The sequence below is a fragment of the Diospyros lotus genome, chromosome 12 (assembly GCF_014633365.1).
Source record: "Diospyros lotus cultivar Yz01 chromosome 12, ASM1463336v1, whole genome shotgun sequence".
In the NCBI taxonomy this organism is placed as follows: domain Eukaryota; kingdom Viridiplantae; phylum Streptophyta; class Magnoliopsida; order Ericales; family Ebenaceae; genus Diospyros; species Diospyros lotus.
Window position 1 is genome coordinate 19,152,586 of NC_068349.1, and position 14,593 is coordinate 19,167,178.

The following is a 14,593-nucleotide window of genomic DNA, read 5'->3' on the forward strand; positions in this document are numbered from 1 at the left end:
ATGGATTTGAGAGATAAAGAAATGGTAGGGTATGAAAATTTTGTTCAAACCAAAAAATCAAATTGAACTAGATCGAAATAGTCAATCTAGTCTAGTCCAACATCGAACCACCTTAGTTTGGTGTTCAATCGAAAGATGAACATTTTTGATTTTTGATCTGGTCCTAATCTTAGATGAGAAAACTAGATTTAAAAAAGAAAATATTGAATATCAATCTTGTATGGGGAGTTTAAATGAAGTTGTTTCCTAATTTTTATCACATTTTGTTTTGATGTTAGACTTGGTCTTTAGGCACTAATAATAACTAAGTTAGTGGTCAAATTAGTGGCCTATTTTTTGGAATTAGTTGCAATATAACCTATCTATATAATGGCAACCATAGTTCAAATAAGATGAACAATTTTCCTCCCAAATTAATGCTGCTAAATTAACAATAAGTGGTATCAAAGTTATATTGCTTTGGGTGAAAAGTTTAGAGTCATGGATTCCCTATATATATATCTTGTTACAAGTAGCTTGTGATGTGTTAATTATAATTTATATATATATATATAGTTGCTTCTAAGTCTGCATGCATTCAACACTGGAGGGGGTGTACAGTACACTTGATCAGTTTCAAAATTATTTAGGTTCTAAAGTATGATAATCTGATTTGTTTTTTTATTTATATAGTTTTTATTATGATTGCATGCCTCTATTATATTTTTATGATTACACAGGTAGTACAATTTTTTTTATATGCACTAAAAATTAACTTTGAAGTACGTGTACTAGGCTATTAGCCATGTCACCAATCTAATTCTAGAAGCCCGGGGAACACAAATACCTGTCTCACGCCCACCCCCATATCCCATTTTCCCATTTTCCATTCATCATTATAACAATAATAATTAATATATACATACATACATAGATAGATTATAGGTATTGTTCACACCGTGGCATTAAATATTTTTAAAAATATTGACTGAATCTAAAAATAATTATTAATTTGTAAATATATATTAAAAAACCGAACCACTACCAGTTGCAAGCGCTTAATGCCCAATTGTTTGTTTCCCAGTAATATTTACATTACTTTTAATAATTATTAATCAGCCTCCATCCCCCTTCGCAGCTTCCCATTTCCCCGCTCCCAGTTCCCGCCACTCTCTCTCTCTCTCTCTCTCTCTCTCCATACGTTCATTCATTCTCCTCCTGCACTGCACTGCACTGCACCGCACCGCACCGCGCTTTATGTCTTCTCTGTGAAGGGAGATTCCGGACGGACGGACGCGTACACGTGCCACGTCTCCACGTTCTCTCTCTCCTCATCATTATCATTAGCTCGTCCACTCTGTTTGTTTGAGACCAAATTAATAATACTCCAAATTTAATTATATTTCGTAAAGTAAAATTAGAAGATCGATGAAGGAATTCGAGAGGCACCAAAGGCGGTGGGGGTCGGACTCCGTTCCCGGTAGCGCTTTGAGCGAAGGATCCTCGCCGGCGACTGACTCAGCATCGGTGCAGGAGGAGTTCGTTGAGGTCACTATCGATCTCCAAGACGATGACACCATCGTGGTCCGCAGTGTCGAGCCGGCAACCTCGGTTGCTATTGCTGATTATGACCTTAGTATCATCGGCGGGAGTGAGACTCCGTCTTCGGTATCGCCGTCGGCGACGATGCGGCGGAGTTCGTCGAATCGTCTGTTTCAGTTCTCTCAGGAGTTGACAGCGGAGGCGGTGGCCAAAGCGAAGCACTTCTCTCAGGAGTTGAAAGCGGAGCTGAGGCGGTTCTCGTGGAGTCATGGCCATGCTTCTCGTGTCCTCTCTTCCCCCCCTACGGGGCTTCAGAACGGCGTCGTAGGGGCCAGTGGCCGTTTGGATTTAGCTTTGGCCGCTCGAGCCCTTCGTCGACAGCGAGCTCGCCTGGATCGGACTCGTTCCGGTGCTCAGAGAGCTCTTCAAGGACTCAGATTCATCAGCAGTAGAAAAGCTGATGGCGCCGATGCCTGGAACGAAGTCCAGCGTAACTTCGACCGGATTGCAAAGGACGGCTATCTCTGTCGTGCCGACTTCCCGCAATGCATAGGTCTTAACTATTCCTATTAATTGAATATACAGCTATCGAAGTTCTTGCTTTCTTGTTTTTGCATTCGATTTATGTTTAGATATTTTATTATAAAATTTTCAATTGCGTTCGAGATGTAGGAATGAGAGATTCGAACGAATTTGCACTTGAATTGTTCGACGCCCTATCCAGGAAACGAAGATTGAAGGTTGACAAGATCGGCAAAGACGAACTTTACGAGTACTGGACTCAGATCGCCGATCAGAGCTTCGATTCTCGACTCCAGATCTTCTTCGACATGTATGCAATAGCTTATCATTTTTTTTATTAAGTAAATCGTAATTACTTAATCATTAAACCAGATAACCATCTTTTATTATGAGCTGTTCAAGGCCGCAAGCGACGCTTCCTGTAATAATTAGTGAAGAAAGGACAAAATTGTTTCTTCGAATTGTTATATTTAGAATGTTTTTTGTTTTATTTGTTATTAACATATTAATGATACAGGGTGGACAAGAATGAGGATGGCAGGATCACTGAAGAGGAAGTTAAAGAGGTAATTGCTTCAAATTTATTTATCTATTTGAATTAGAATTGATTAAATTGACACAAACAGTTTCATTGCTTTACATATGAACTAATCAACAACACATATTCCGGTGACATAGAAAAGGATCGCTGACCTTTCCCCGTAGAAACTAAGAAACTCTCTCTGTCTCTCTGTCTCTCTCTCTCTCCCCACGTATTTGATGCATATACAAAAGCATTATTGTATAAGATATTGCCTCGTGATTGGTTGTGGCTATGGCTACCAAAAGAGTTTTATTTGGTTAAACAAGAAGCGATAGGCGTGATTCGGCGACCCTTAATCAGAAAAGTTCCAGAACCTGGCTACTATAAATATAATATTATGAAATGCATTGCATGAACAAAATTCTGAGTTCTTTGTATCTGACTTTTCCCATGTTCTTAGCCGTCCTTCTATAGTACGTTACGTAAAAATTTAATACAATAAAGCATATTCGAACTAATATATTCATGAACTAGACACATGTCATCTCGAATGCTCCTATTCCACTGGAGTTGGTAGGGACTTTCTGGTCAATTTCCAATATTTTCATTTTTTATTTATAAACTTTGAAGTTTATAGTTTTAAAAATTCTTATTTCCCCTAATTTTTCAGATCATAATGCTGAGCGCTTCCGCAAATAAGTTGTCAAGATTGAAGGAACAGGCGGAGGAATATGCAGCTCTAATTATGGAAGAGTTAGATCCTGAAAGGCTTGGCTACATTGAGGTCTTTCTATATATCACCTTCCTTTTTTCCCCCTTGAACCTCCTACAAATATCATTTTTTATGATTTTAGTATTTTTTTAATTCATGGCTCCATATTGATATATATTCCTAGATGCTAGCATGACCTCACTCTTCATGTCACTCTCATCATTTTAGATAATTGAAATTCTTCATCAAATCCAGGAATTTATGGATTATTAAAAGACCATAGGAGTTGTTGGTAATTAAGTAAAGACTTCTCTGTTCAAAGTCATTAATTAGTTAGATGACAACGACTGAGATCTTCTCACAATTGGGTTACCAATTGTTCAACTGTAAGTGAAGAAGAAGAGAAACAAATTATTTTAATTATAATGAGTTTGTGAATTCTCACCTTGGTTGATCACGTGGCTAACTGAAGAGTAGTGAAGTTATTGGTGGTTCAACCGCTTCTTCATTGCTTTTCTTTTCTCTTTCTTTTTTCTTATATACTTTTTGATTGGTTTGACTCTTTTAATTTATTTCATGCTCGATTACGACTATTTTTGATTGGTCCGTCCCCTATGTTTACTTCTATGGCCATGTCGAGAGGAATCACTTGTACTTCTTGGTTTGCTGAATCATGTATTCAGCTACCAAAATTTGGTTAAGACTTGAGAAATAGAATGAAAAAAAAGAAAGAAAGAGAGAACAGGGAAAGAAAGGAAAAAGGCAAATGTTAGTTTGAACTTTTCTATCTTATTAGGATAATCAACTTTTCAACTTTATTAATGTAGATAGGAAACACGGATGTGCAAACGTAAAATTAATGGCAGGAAACTGCTTTGAACAACCACCCAAATATAGTTATCGTTAGGATACATTCTTATTGAATCATGAATTAGAGTTCTTGACCTTTGTGCTCTTTAATTTCATAATTTGAACTGATTTGACCACTCGTATTTAATTTCTTTTGTTTGGGCCTCATATGCATGTATTGAGCACTGGAACACACATCAACACTGGCTACTGCAGTGGCCGGCAGTGTCGAAATGAGTAGATCTAATCACATTATCTGTTGGTGACATAATTAATGACTGATTCAACTTTTGATCAGTTTTCTCACAATGGTTGATGGCCTTGACAATGCAGCTGTGGCAGCTGGAGACACTCCTGCTACAGAAGGATACGCATCTGAACTACAGTCAAGCACTAAGCTACACAAGCCAGGCTTTGAGCCAGAACCTACATGGGCTTAGAATGAGAAGCCCACTAAAAAGGATGAGCACAAAGCTACTTTACTTCCTGCAAGAGAACTGGAGGAGAATTTGGGTTATCTGCTTGTGGATCCTGATAATGGCTGGGCTGTTCTTGTGGAAGTTCTTCCAGTACAAACAAAAGGATGCGTTCAAGGTCATGGGTTACTGCCTCCTCACTGCTAAAGGCGCAGGCGAAACTCTGAAATTCAACATGGCTCTCGTCTTACTGCCTGTGTGCAGGAACACCATTACTTGGCTGAGGTCCACCAAGTTGGGGTATTTTACGCCACTTGATGACAACATCAACTTTCATAAGGTAAGGCCCAGCTCCTCTTTATTCTTACTACAGCTTGGTTGGCACTTTCATCTTTTGGAATCCACATATGACTTTTTTTAAGGCCAAATCATCTCGATCAGTTGATATTAGCTGTTGAAGTAAAAATGAAATCCATTTGCTTGTGCACGAAGAATAGTGATAGTACTACTATATGCGTGCATAGGACGTTAACTCTGAAGGCAGCAAATGTTGACATTTCCTTGTTACAAGTGGAAACCAGGGGATGTTGAAGTTGTCACAACTTGTAAATATTAAAAGAAAACAAGTAATGAAGAGACAAAAAATTAACAAAGATATGAAAAGAAAATTTTGGACTACCTGTTTGTATTGGGGACGGTAGTAAATTGTAGTTTTTAAAGTGGATAAGTTATCAACAAAAGAAAAGAGGATAGGGCTATTGAGTTGTGTTTTCAGAATTTCTTTTCATAGAAAAGCAGAAACTAAAAGGTTTGTTTATATGAAAATATTTTCCATTTAAAAATAGAAAACTATACTTTTCAGTTTTTAAATTTATATTGTTTTTAGAAAACATTTTTAGATGTTTTCACTAGAAAGTAGTTTTCCAGTATTTTCTAATAAATAAAAAAGTATGATAGCTTCTAATGTTAATTATGTTTATATCAATATCAATATCAATATAAACAGTAAAAATATAATTTTAAAATTTACTAATAATAATAATATTATAATACAGAAATATAAAACCTGTTAGTAAATAAAAATTCTATTTTATAGCAAAAAAATCATTAATAATAATTAATTTATTATACTATAATGTTATATTTTAAAATTCACAAACAATCAATTATATTATCATAATAATATCAAAATATTAGTATCAACAAGTAAAATTTACTAATAAGAAAAATAATACCTCAATAGTACTATAAATTTATCAAGTTGTAGGAAAATAATTAGATTATATAATTAATATCACTAATTTTTATCATTAATATTATTATATTATTATCCAAAAATATTATTATATTTATTATTAATATCATGAATTTTGTATTGATATTTTAATATAATATTTTTACTTATAAATATTATCATTACAACTATAATATTAGCAATATCATAAATAAATATTGCAACAATATTGTTAATTTTATAACAATAAATAATGGTATTAATAACAATTAGGTATTGCATTATATAACAATTAAATGGGCATCTTTTATATAACTATTGTCGAAACATTTTTTCATTTTCTAAAATAATAAAATTATTTTTCATATTTAGCAAATTAACTCGTGTTTTTTTTATTTTTTGTTCAAAAATGTGAAGATAAAAATAAGAAATAGTCTTTGTATCTAAATAATCCTTAACTTTTCAATGTCCATTGGACATTTTCCCCTTTCCCATTATCTTTACCTATCAAAAATTAAATAAATAACCCTTAACTTTCTGTTTTGTCAAGAAAACAATGTTCTTTAATTTTTCTACATTGGAATATCTGTACAAATTTTAATACGAATTTATTTTGTAGACTTGAGAGAATTGCAATTCTCTAGTTTCGGTTGAGTGATTTGTCCAATTGAATCTGTTCTGTATATAGGAAACGGTCTTTTTTTCTTTTCCTTTACGCTTTAATTTCTTTTCCTTTATTTTTCTCGTTTTTTTTTTATTCTAGTACTTGTACTAGAGTGCATGTGACTTAACACTTCACAATATGATTTTGGACACAGGGTATTTTGCTTCTCATTAACCTTCTAAACTCTAATATTTTCCATAACAAAGAAAAGTTGATTTTGGGGCGTAGACCATTATTTAGTAGATTAAATGCAAATAATTATTTTATATGCTACTATTATACAAACAAAAAAAATCAAATTGACATAAATATTTTAGATTTCATCACTTTAAATAAATAATCTAGACTGTATTTTTGAAAATGTTATTGCCACTTCATCCTTCATGATTTCAATGTTGATAGAACAATATTTTACTTTTATCTTTGAAGGAATCGTCATGCTTTGCTCGGATGTCATGAATCATCATCACGATGGGATTATAAATGGAAAAATATAGCTTAAGAAACATCTAATTCTCTAGCAGCAGGCTAGATCGTTTCTCGAGTAAAATCTAGCAATCTCAACTGTAGTATCATGCCATTGCAAATGAACTCTTTTTTTTTTCTTTTTTCTTTTTTCTTTTTTCTTTTTTCCAAGTAAAAATTCATCAAACAAAGAGAAGCATTATATAGAAAAAGTCAAGATCCTCTCAGGGGATCTTCAAACACTGCCCTTGGAGGGAAAACACTGTTGCAGCAGAGAGATCAGAAAAATGAATAGGTCTCTCTCTGACACTGGACTGCTACTCTATTAGGGAGATAAAAAAGATGTTAGTATAGAATCAATATTGGTTGGCTTCGGCCGATTTGCTAACTGATGTGCTACAGAGTGTACCAACCGCCTGATGAAACTTAAAAGACTATTCCTAGTGCATCTTCAGAACCTTCCTGATGTCATAAATCATAGAGCATATCTGCCATCGAAGATCAGTGCTACTATTATTCGCCATAACAGCTTACTTTTTGCAATCAGTTTCAAAATGAATTATTTGCCAGCCCTGAACTTCAGCCCATTCGACTGTCTCCTATATTACCAAAGCCTCTGTTGCTAGAGAGTCTTGTGCACCTTGCAAGCAAGTTTTAGCTCCTTTGGAAACACCTTCAAAATTTCTCAGTATAGTTCCTCCAAAAACCCTGCTGTTTTCAAATGCTGCATCAGTATTAATCTTTAACAAGTTAGCTACAGGACTCAATGTATCCTGAGATATTTCTAGATTGCAGTTCCTTGAGATTTCTGCTACCTGGAGACTCCTTTTAGAAATTATTCTGATAGACATTGACTTGCACTTGATCCCATACTCAAGCATTCTATCAGAAATAGATCTTATCAAATACATAAATGGATTTAAGATAATAACTAACCTAGATTGGTTGTAGCCATGACATTGAGTCTGATCTTCACCTATTTGCTCTACAAGAAGGAGATGAAGCCCTTGCGTATTTAGTCCCCAACACTAGAAAGTCATTTTTTTTTTTCTTTTTTCCCTCAAAGAGAGGACACACAAACCTAGTTGTAGTAAGTATCATTTACATAGAGTGAGAGATGGGACGGGCCCATTTATTCTATTGATATCCAGATCATCCATCAAGATATAGAGATCGGCTTTTTAAGTTATTTTGGATTGGACCCCATCAAAATCTAACAACTCCTGCATCATTGAACTCTACCCAAGAAGCACTGATTGATCTAAATAAGTCATGTACAATAAGATCTTCTTTTTAATCTGATCAGATTCCTTCTGTGTCACAATTTTTCCATGAACACTGCACCAAAAGAAATAAAGCTCTGCTTGTTATGGAAAGCCCTCAAGGTCTGATAATTTTTCCATTAAGACTGCAACAAATGCTGTGAATTAATTTTTAAGAACAATATACCTAGTTGATTAAACCTTCTGATAATTCCGTTTCCCTTCTTGTTAATCTACATTTTTAGACCATTGCTGCGGCCATAGTAATCGGTGTCATAGTACATGCTGGGACGCACTTGACTTGTGATTTCCCAAGGTTGATCCACGAATCTGACGAAACATACAAGCTATACTTCACCAACACTTTCGGCCACGAGAAGCCCAAGTATGTGGACCTGCTTCGAGGGGTTGAAGGTGTGACAGGAATTCTAATGGTGATCTGCATGACCATTGCCTTTACGCTTGCAACCCGGTGGTTCAGGCGTAGCCTTATAAAGTTGCCCAAGCCCTTTGACAGATTGACAGGATACAATGCCTTTTGGTATTCACACCATCTTTTTGTCCTTGTCTACATCTTGCTCATCGTCCACGGATTGCATCTGTATCTTGTGCACAAATGGTACCTCAAGACGGTGTGTAACTTTGAAGTCCTTTACCTTTTCTTCTTGATTTTGAGAAGTGTCTTGAGCTTATAATGTGTTGCATGAAGCATCCAATTGGTCCTTTCTTTTGCAGACATGGATGTTTCTTGCTGTTCCTATTCTCATATATGCAGGAGAAAGAACGCTGAGATTCTTTCGATCTGGGTTCTACACTGTCCATCTTTTGAAGGTTAGATACAATATCTACTGCTTATGACATATATCAAGTGTTTGTGCATTTAGGCATTTGGGTTGCAAATGTGGATCCAGCGAAGAAAATATTGTTGTATAAGAGGAAATTTAACGATTTAAAAAAAATAAGATACATGCACAGCGCTTAAAATGAAGTGTTCGTGTTTCCTAAGTATACCAACGGCTTATGATCATCAGGTTGCTATATATCCGGGAAATGTTATCGCATTGCAAATGTCTAAGCCTACCCAGTTTCAGTACAAGAGCGGGCAGTACTTGTTTGTCCAGTGCCCTTCTGTTTCTCCATTTGAGTGGTAAATCCCTTATGACGCCCTGAAGTCAACAGTTTTTATTTCTCAATAGACATTCAGTTACCAATTATATATTTAGTCTCCAATTAATTAATGATGGAAATGAACTCCTCTTACATGGGTATATGATGTTTTGTTTCTGGGATGTCAATCCATTTTTCTTGTATGCTGATAACATGACTATGAAAAGACAGTTGGAGCAAACTAGATGGTATACTAATCAATCTGGTTTGTTTTTATGGCCACTGGTCAGAACCCGGAAGCAATTTCTGTTACAATAATTTTCATTCAAAGAATCTTTTAAGGCAAAATATATTGAAGGCCTAAAGTGGAACCTCCATTTAGTCCATTCTTTTTTTTTTTTTTTTTTTTTTGGGTTCTCGTGATGTTGGATCCAATGTCTGATAAGTTATGCTCCAGGCATCCATTTTCAATAACTTCAGCTCCTGGTGACGACTATCTTAGCATTCACATCCGGCAGCTAGGTGACTGGACACAACAGCTTAAGACGGTATTTTCTGAGGCCTGTGAACCTCCAGTTTCTGGGAAGAGTGGGTTGGTCAGAGCTGATGAGACAAAGAAAAGGAGGTAAATTTTTTAGCGCGTTTGTACAGTGCATATCATTCTTTTCTGATTGCTGATTCAGATGTTGAAATTACAGTTTTCCAAAGCTCTTGATAGACGGGCCTTATGGAGCTCCAGCACAAGATTACCGAAAATATGATGTCCTACTACTTGTTGGACTTGGGATTGGAGCAACACCTTTTATCAGCATATTGAAAGATTTGCTCAACAACATTGTTAAAATGGAGGAACAGGCAGTAAGTAACTTCAATTAGAGACTGATCACACCCATTGGGAAGTTCGTTTACCCATTACTCTGATAATGAATATCCTTCTTCCCATTATAGTTCTCTTTTGATTTCTTACAGCATCTTCAATTAGTTGCACTACACCTGAAATCCTTAACCGTGAGGATTAATTATCATGTTGAGAAAATCAAAGTACAAAATTATGATGCTGTTTCTACACTTCCAGGAATCAGTTTCAGACTTCAGCAGGAGCTCGGATCAGAGTGGTGGAGCTACTGATTCCCCCTCTCAGTGTAAAGTTTACCCGAAACGAAAGAGAACTCTGAAGACAACAAATGCCTACTTCTACTGGGTGACTCGGGAGCAAGGATCATTTGATTGGTTCAAAGGGGTCATGAATGAAGTTGCCGAACTCGATCAGAGGGTAACATGAAAGATTTAGATCTTTGATTTGTACTTCAATGGTCTCTGAATTCACAATAATCCATTTTTTATTGGCATCTTGCAACTTAGGGTGTCATTGAGATGCACAATTACCTAACCAGCGTTTATGAAGAAGGAGATGCCAGGTCTGCCCTCATCACCATGGTGCAAGCACTAAACCATGCAAAGAATGGGGTTGATATTGTTTCGGGCACCAAGGTAAGATTCATCACTTCTGTCCTTAATTTCAACATAATGTCTGGATATTTAGTTAAGTTGAATGAGTTTTAACTTTCTTTATCATCATTATCTAAGTTAGGGTTAATGACATAACTTTTATAATACCAGCCGACTTTTAGAAGTTCCATAAAAGAACAATGTGACAAAATTCTACGCAGAATGCCTTTCTTAATGCGACTTTTTAGCAAGTCTTAACTTCAATGCAGAATTTATTTTAGATAAGAATATATCATCATTTGAGAACTTAAATGATCCATGTAGATTTGGATCCAATCGATGGCAATGTATCTCGGTTTGGATTGTCACAAGTCACAATCTTATTTTCTTCGTGCAGGTGAGAACCCATTTTGCAAGGCCTAATTGGAAAAAGGTCTTCTCGAAAGTATGCACAAAGCATGGGGATGCAAAGATAGGTGGGTCAACTAACTAACTGTTGTATATCCCAATCAATTAATTTAGTAAAGTTTTCTTCTTCTTATTCTTTTAATTGATCTGATTATTAATTTAAATGTTGTTATTATTATCATTTTTTTCTTTTTTCTTTTTTCTTTTGGGGAGCAGGAGTTTTCTACTGCGGAGCTCCAGTGTTGGCCGAAGAACTGAGCAAGCTCTGTTGTGAATACAATCAAAAAGGGTCCACCAAGTTCGAATTTCACAAGGAGCACTTCTGAAAAAAACTGTCTAGAGGTGCATTTCTGTATCTACCAGTAGTATTGTGCGTTCACTCCAATCCACACACAGCCACAGGCGACCCAATCCAAACGCCCTGGTTTAAACAGAGATTTAAACCCTAGGATTATTATTATTAGAAAATAGGAAAAGAAAGCGGGTGCATGTGCAGCAGCAGGAGCAGGAGCAGGAGAACGAACTGTATATACAGACAGTCCGTCCGGTTTTGAGAAGAGAATTGGTATGTATCACTTATTTTTTGTTTTCTCTTGTAATAATAATATATTAATAATATCATGCTTGGTTTCGGGTCATTTTTACTTAGATCTCAAAGCAAGCCCAAGCAATCAAATGGTTGTGGTTCACACTGTTTTTTATTTTATGTAATGTAAATAAGCGTGGTACTTAAAACAATTAAAATGATAAATAAAGATTATTTTCATAGAAATTGATAACTAAACTTCTTAATTATTAAAATTAGTCACAGCTAACTATATTTAGATAATGGATTACTCAAAGAAATTAAATCATAAATTGTGCAATTAGCTAGAAAGAAAAAAAATAAACAACTAACAATCACTTAAATTCTAAAGAATTAAAATTCAATTGATTAAAACTTAAGATTTTCTAAATTCATCTAGTAAATTCACTTTATCGAATTACTTCAATCTTGGTTGATTAGGTTATGAACTATATCAATCAAGCACTCTAATTTATTTATTACCTTATATCTAAGTCTAACAAATTTATTTAACTAATCTAATTCACTATATATCTATGTGAATTAGAATTAAAGAATACATTAAGTATAGGTACTCATAATATGAAAATATTTATCACAAATATAATAAAAAATTATACATGTAATCAAGTGAATGTTTTCCCCCATTAACACATGTTATTTTGTCCAAAAGTTTATTCCTTACTTATCTATCTCTAGCATCATAAGAAATTTCAAATCATGTAATTAGTAATCAAGTAATTATAAGCATTGAGTTTAGAATGAAATAAACATAGTCGAAATAACAATTACAACAAAAAAATTGATTAAATTAATAAAATTTCAATACATATGATCCTTTAGAAACCCTAGACAGTTAATTAGTCACATATAATGAATAATATATCCTCCAAAATTATCCAAGAGTTGTTGCATAATTGAGATCTTAACTAATCAAAGAAAAAATAGAATTTAAATGATAAAATCGATTTTCTTTGATGTCACCTTGACTCCTTGATGAAGAATCACTCTTTATTGAACCTCTTACCTCCAAAACCTTATTTTTGGTCCCTCTAGGCTGCTCCAAAAATTAGGAATGAGTGGACAAGTAGGTGGAATAAAAAGCTCAAACAAAGAGGAATGAAATAAAACGATCTACCCAAAAGAAAATTTGTCTTCTCTTCCAAAAGTTGCACTTTTCTCCTCTTTTTTTAGGGTTTCATGATGTCCAATTTCCTCTCTAATGTGTTTTCCACGTCCCTAAATAGATGTCTCTTCTAAGAAGTCCTAAACCAACTTGGAAACAGATTCTCAAACTAATAGGTCTCCTTTCACAACAAGGCTACCCATGTCTAGAAACTTTGCACGTGTTTTAGACTGTCTTCCCTTCAAAATTGAGTTTCATGGACTCATGGAAGTTGTAGATAATTGTCTTACTTTTTCAACTCATATAAGAAAACTCAAATCCGATATCTTTGGAGGAAGTTATGGCTCGAAAACTAAGAAAAGGTTCAGGTTGGAATTTCAGTACTTGTGTATGTAGGATTCCAATTCGACTCCAACTTCTTTTTCCATGTTAATTAAGAACTTTGACTTCCAATTAGACTTTTAATTTCTCTTCCAACTATGCCACATAATAAAATAAATATTAGTGCAATATTAACTCAAAAATAAGTTAATTAACACACTAATTATCTAGAATTCATAAAATTGGGCATTTAATTTGTGAAAAGAATTTCAACTCGTCAAATTCTCCCAAACTTAGCCTTTGATCGTCCTCGAGCAAAGAATGAATATAATCAAGCAATGAACTTACAATTGGTCATGCCTAATCTCCTCAATCAATCAACATCCAAGATTCAAGTGATTGCGTACATACATAATCCAAATAACGATTGAGCACAAATCAAGCAAAATCCAAACTCTCATGCCAATAAACTTCAATCATGAAAAATGAGAGTGAATAAATAATGCAAGTCAAGCTTCATGCATGCTTATTAGGTTGAGTTTATGCAAATCATAGTGTATGATAAATCTTTGAATGAATAATGTAAATGGACATTCCATAGGCTTGTTTTCCACATCCTTCACCACTAATGTAGATAATCAATCTCATGCATAGATCATTAGGACTTTTACTAGCTTCTAATGTAAGGCTATGAGTATCAGTTACAAAGAAAAGATAAAGATAATGCAAACAAGATAACTTAACATAAGAGAAATGTTAACACAATTTTGTATGCAAAACTTCGCCATCTCGAACAAATTCAGAGCTCATTCTTCACTTTTGCACAAGTACCTCTTCTTTTGGAATAGGGATCATACACAACATGTGCTTTTCTTTTGATTTTTCATTCTTTTGTTTTTTTTTTTTTTTTCAGATTTTCCTTTTCATCATTTTCTTCTAGCTTGCATACCCCAAACTTATTTTCTTGCATCAGCAATAGGGTTGCCTTTAATGTTGCCTTCAATTATCACTAGAACTCCACCAAATAAACATGAAGCATTGTAATTGCATACCAAAATTCAAGATAACATGTTAAGTGCTCAAGTAGAGTGCGTATTCATGGTTTTACAGGCTTAAGGTTTCGGGTTTAATGTGGCTAACAAAGAAATTTTGAATGGGGGTTTCACATGCATAGCATGTACCATTCTATATAAAGCTCAAAAGGGGCAAACTAGAGATTAATGTAATTAGGGTGGCTTGAAAGGCTCAAACGATTCAAAGAAGGCCTAAATCTTCTCTAAGCATGACTGTCTTCTAGGATTTTGCCTCAAAGAATGTTCAAACAAGTTCTAGAATGTCATAAGATCTCAAATTTTCATTAACTCACATAAACCTTCACTAACAAACACACAATCAACAAGTACTAGGCATGGAATGAATAAATTTTTGCATAATTCATGATAAAGATTA

At 34.6% G+C, this 14,593-nt stretch overlaps 1 protein-coding gene across 1 annotated transcript; it reads left to right on the forward strand.

Moving 5' to 3' along the window:
- Positions 1-1,205: 1,205 nt before the first annotated feature.
- LOC127787695 (respiratory burst oxidase homolog protein A-like) lies at positions 1,206-11,782 on the forward strand. Its single transcript, XM_052315761.1, has 14 exons — positions 1,206-2,074; positions 2,194-2,353; positions 2,561-2,609; positions 3,237-3,350; positions 4,461-4,883; positions 8,414-8,800; positions 8,904-8,999; positions 9,200-9,315; positions 9,733-9,900; positions 9,974-10,133; positions 10,351-10,548; positions 10,638-10,766; positions 11,122-11,200; positions 11,349-11,782. The coding sequence occupies exons 1-14, from the start codon at positions 1,408-1,410 to the stop codon at positions 11,456-11,458; spliced, it is 2,856 nt and encodes a 951-aa protein (XP_052171721.1). The 5' UTR covers positions 1,206-1,407; the 3' UTR covers positions 11,459-11,782.
- Positions 11,783-14,593: the final 2,811 nt, after the last annotated feature.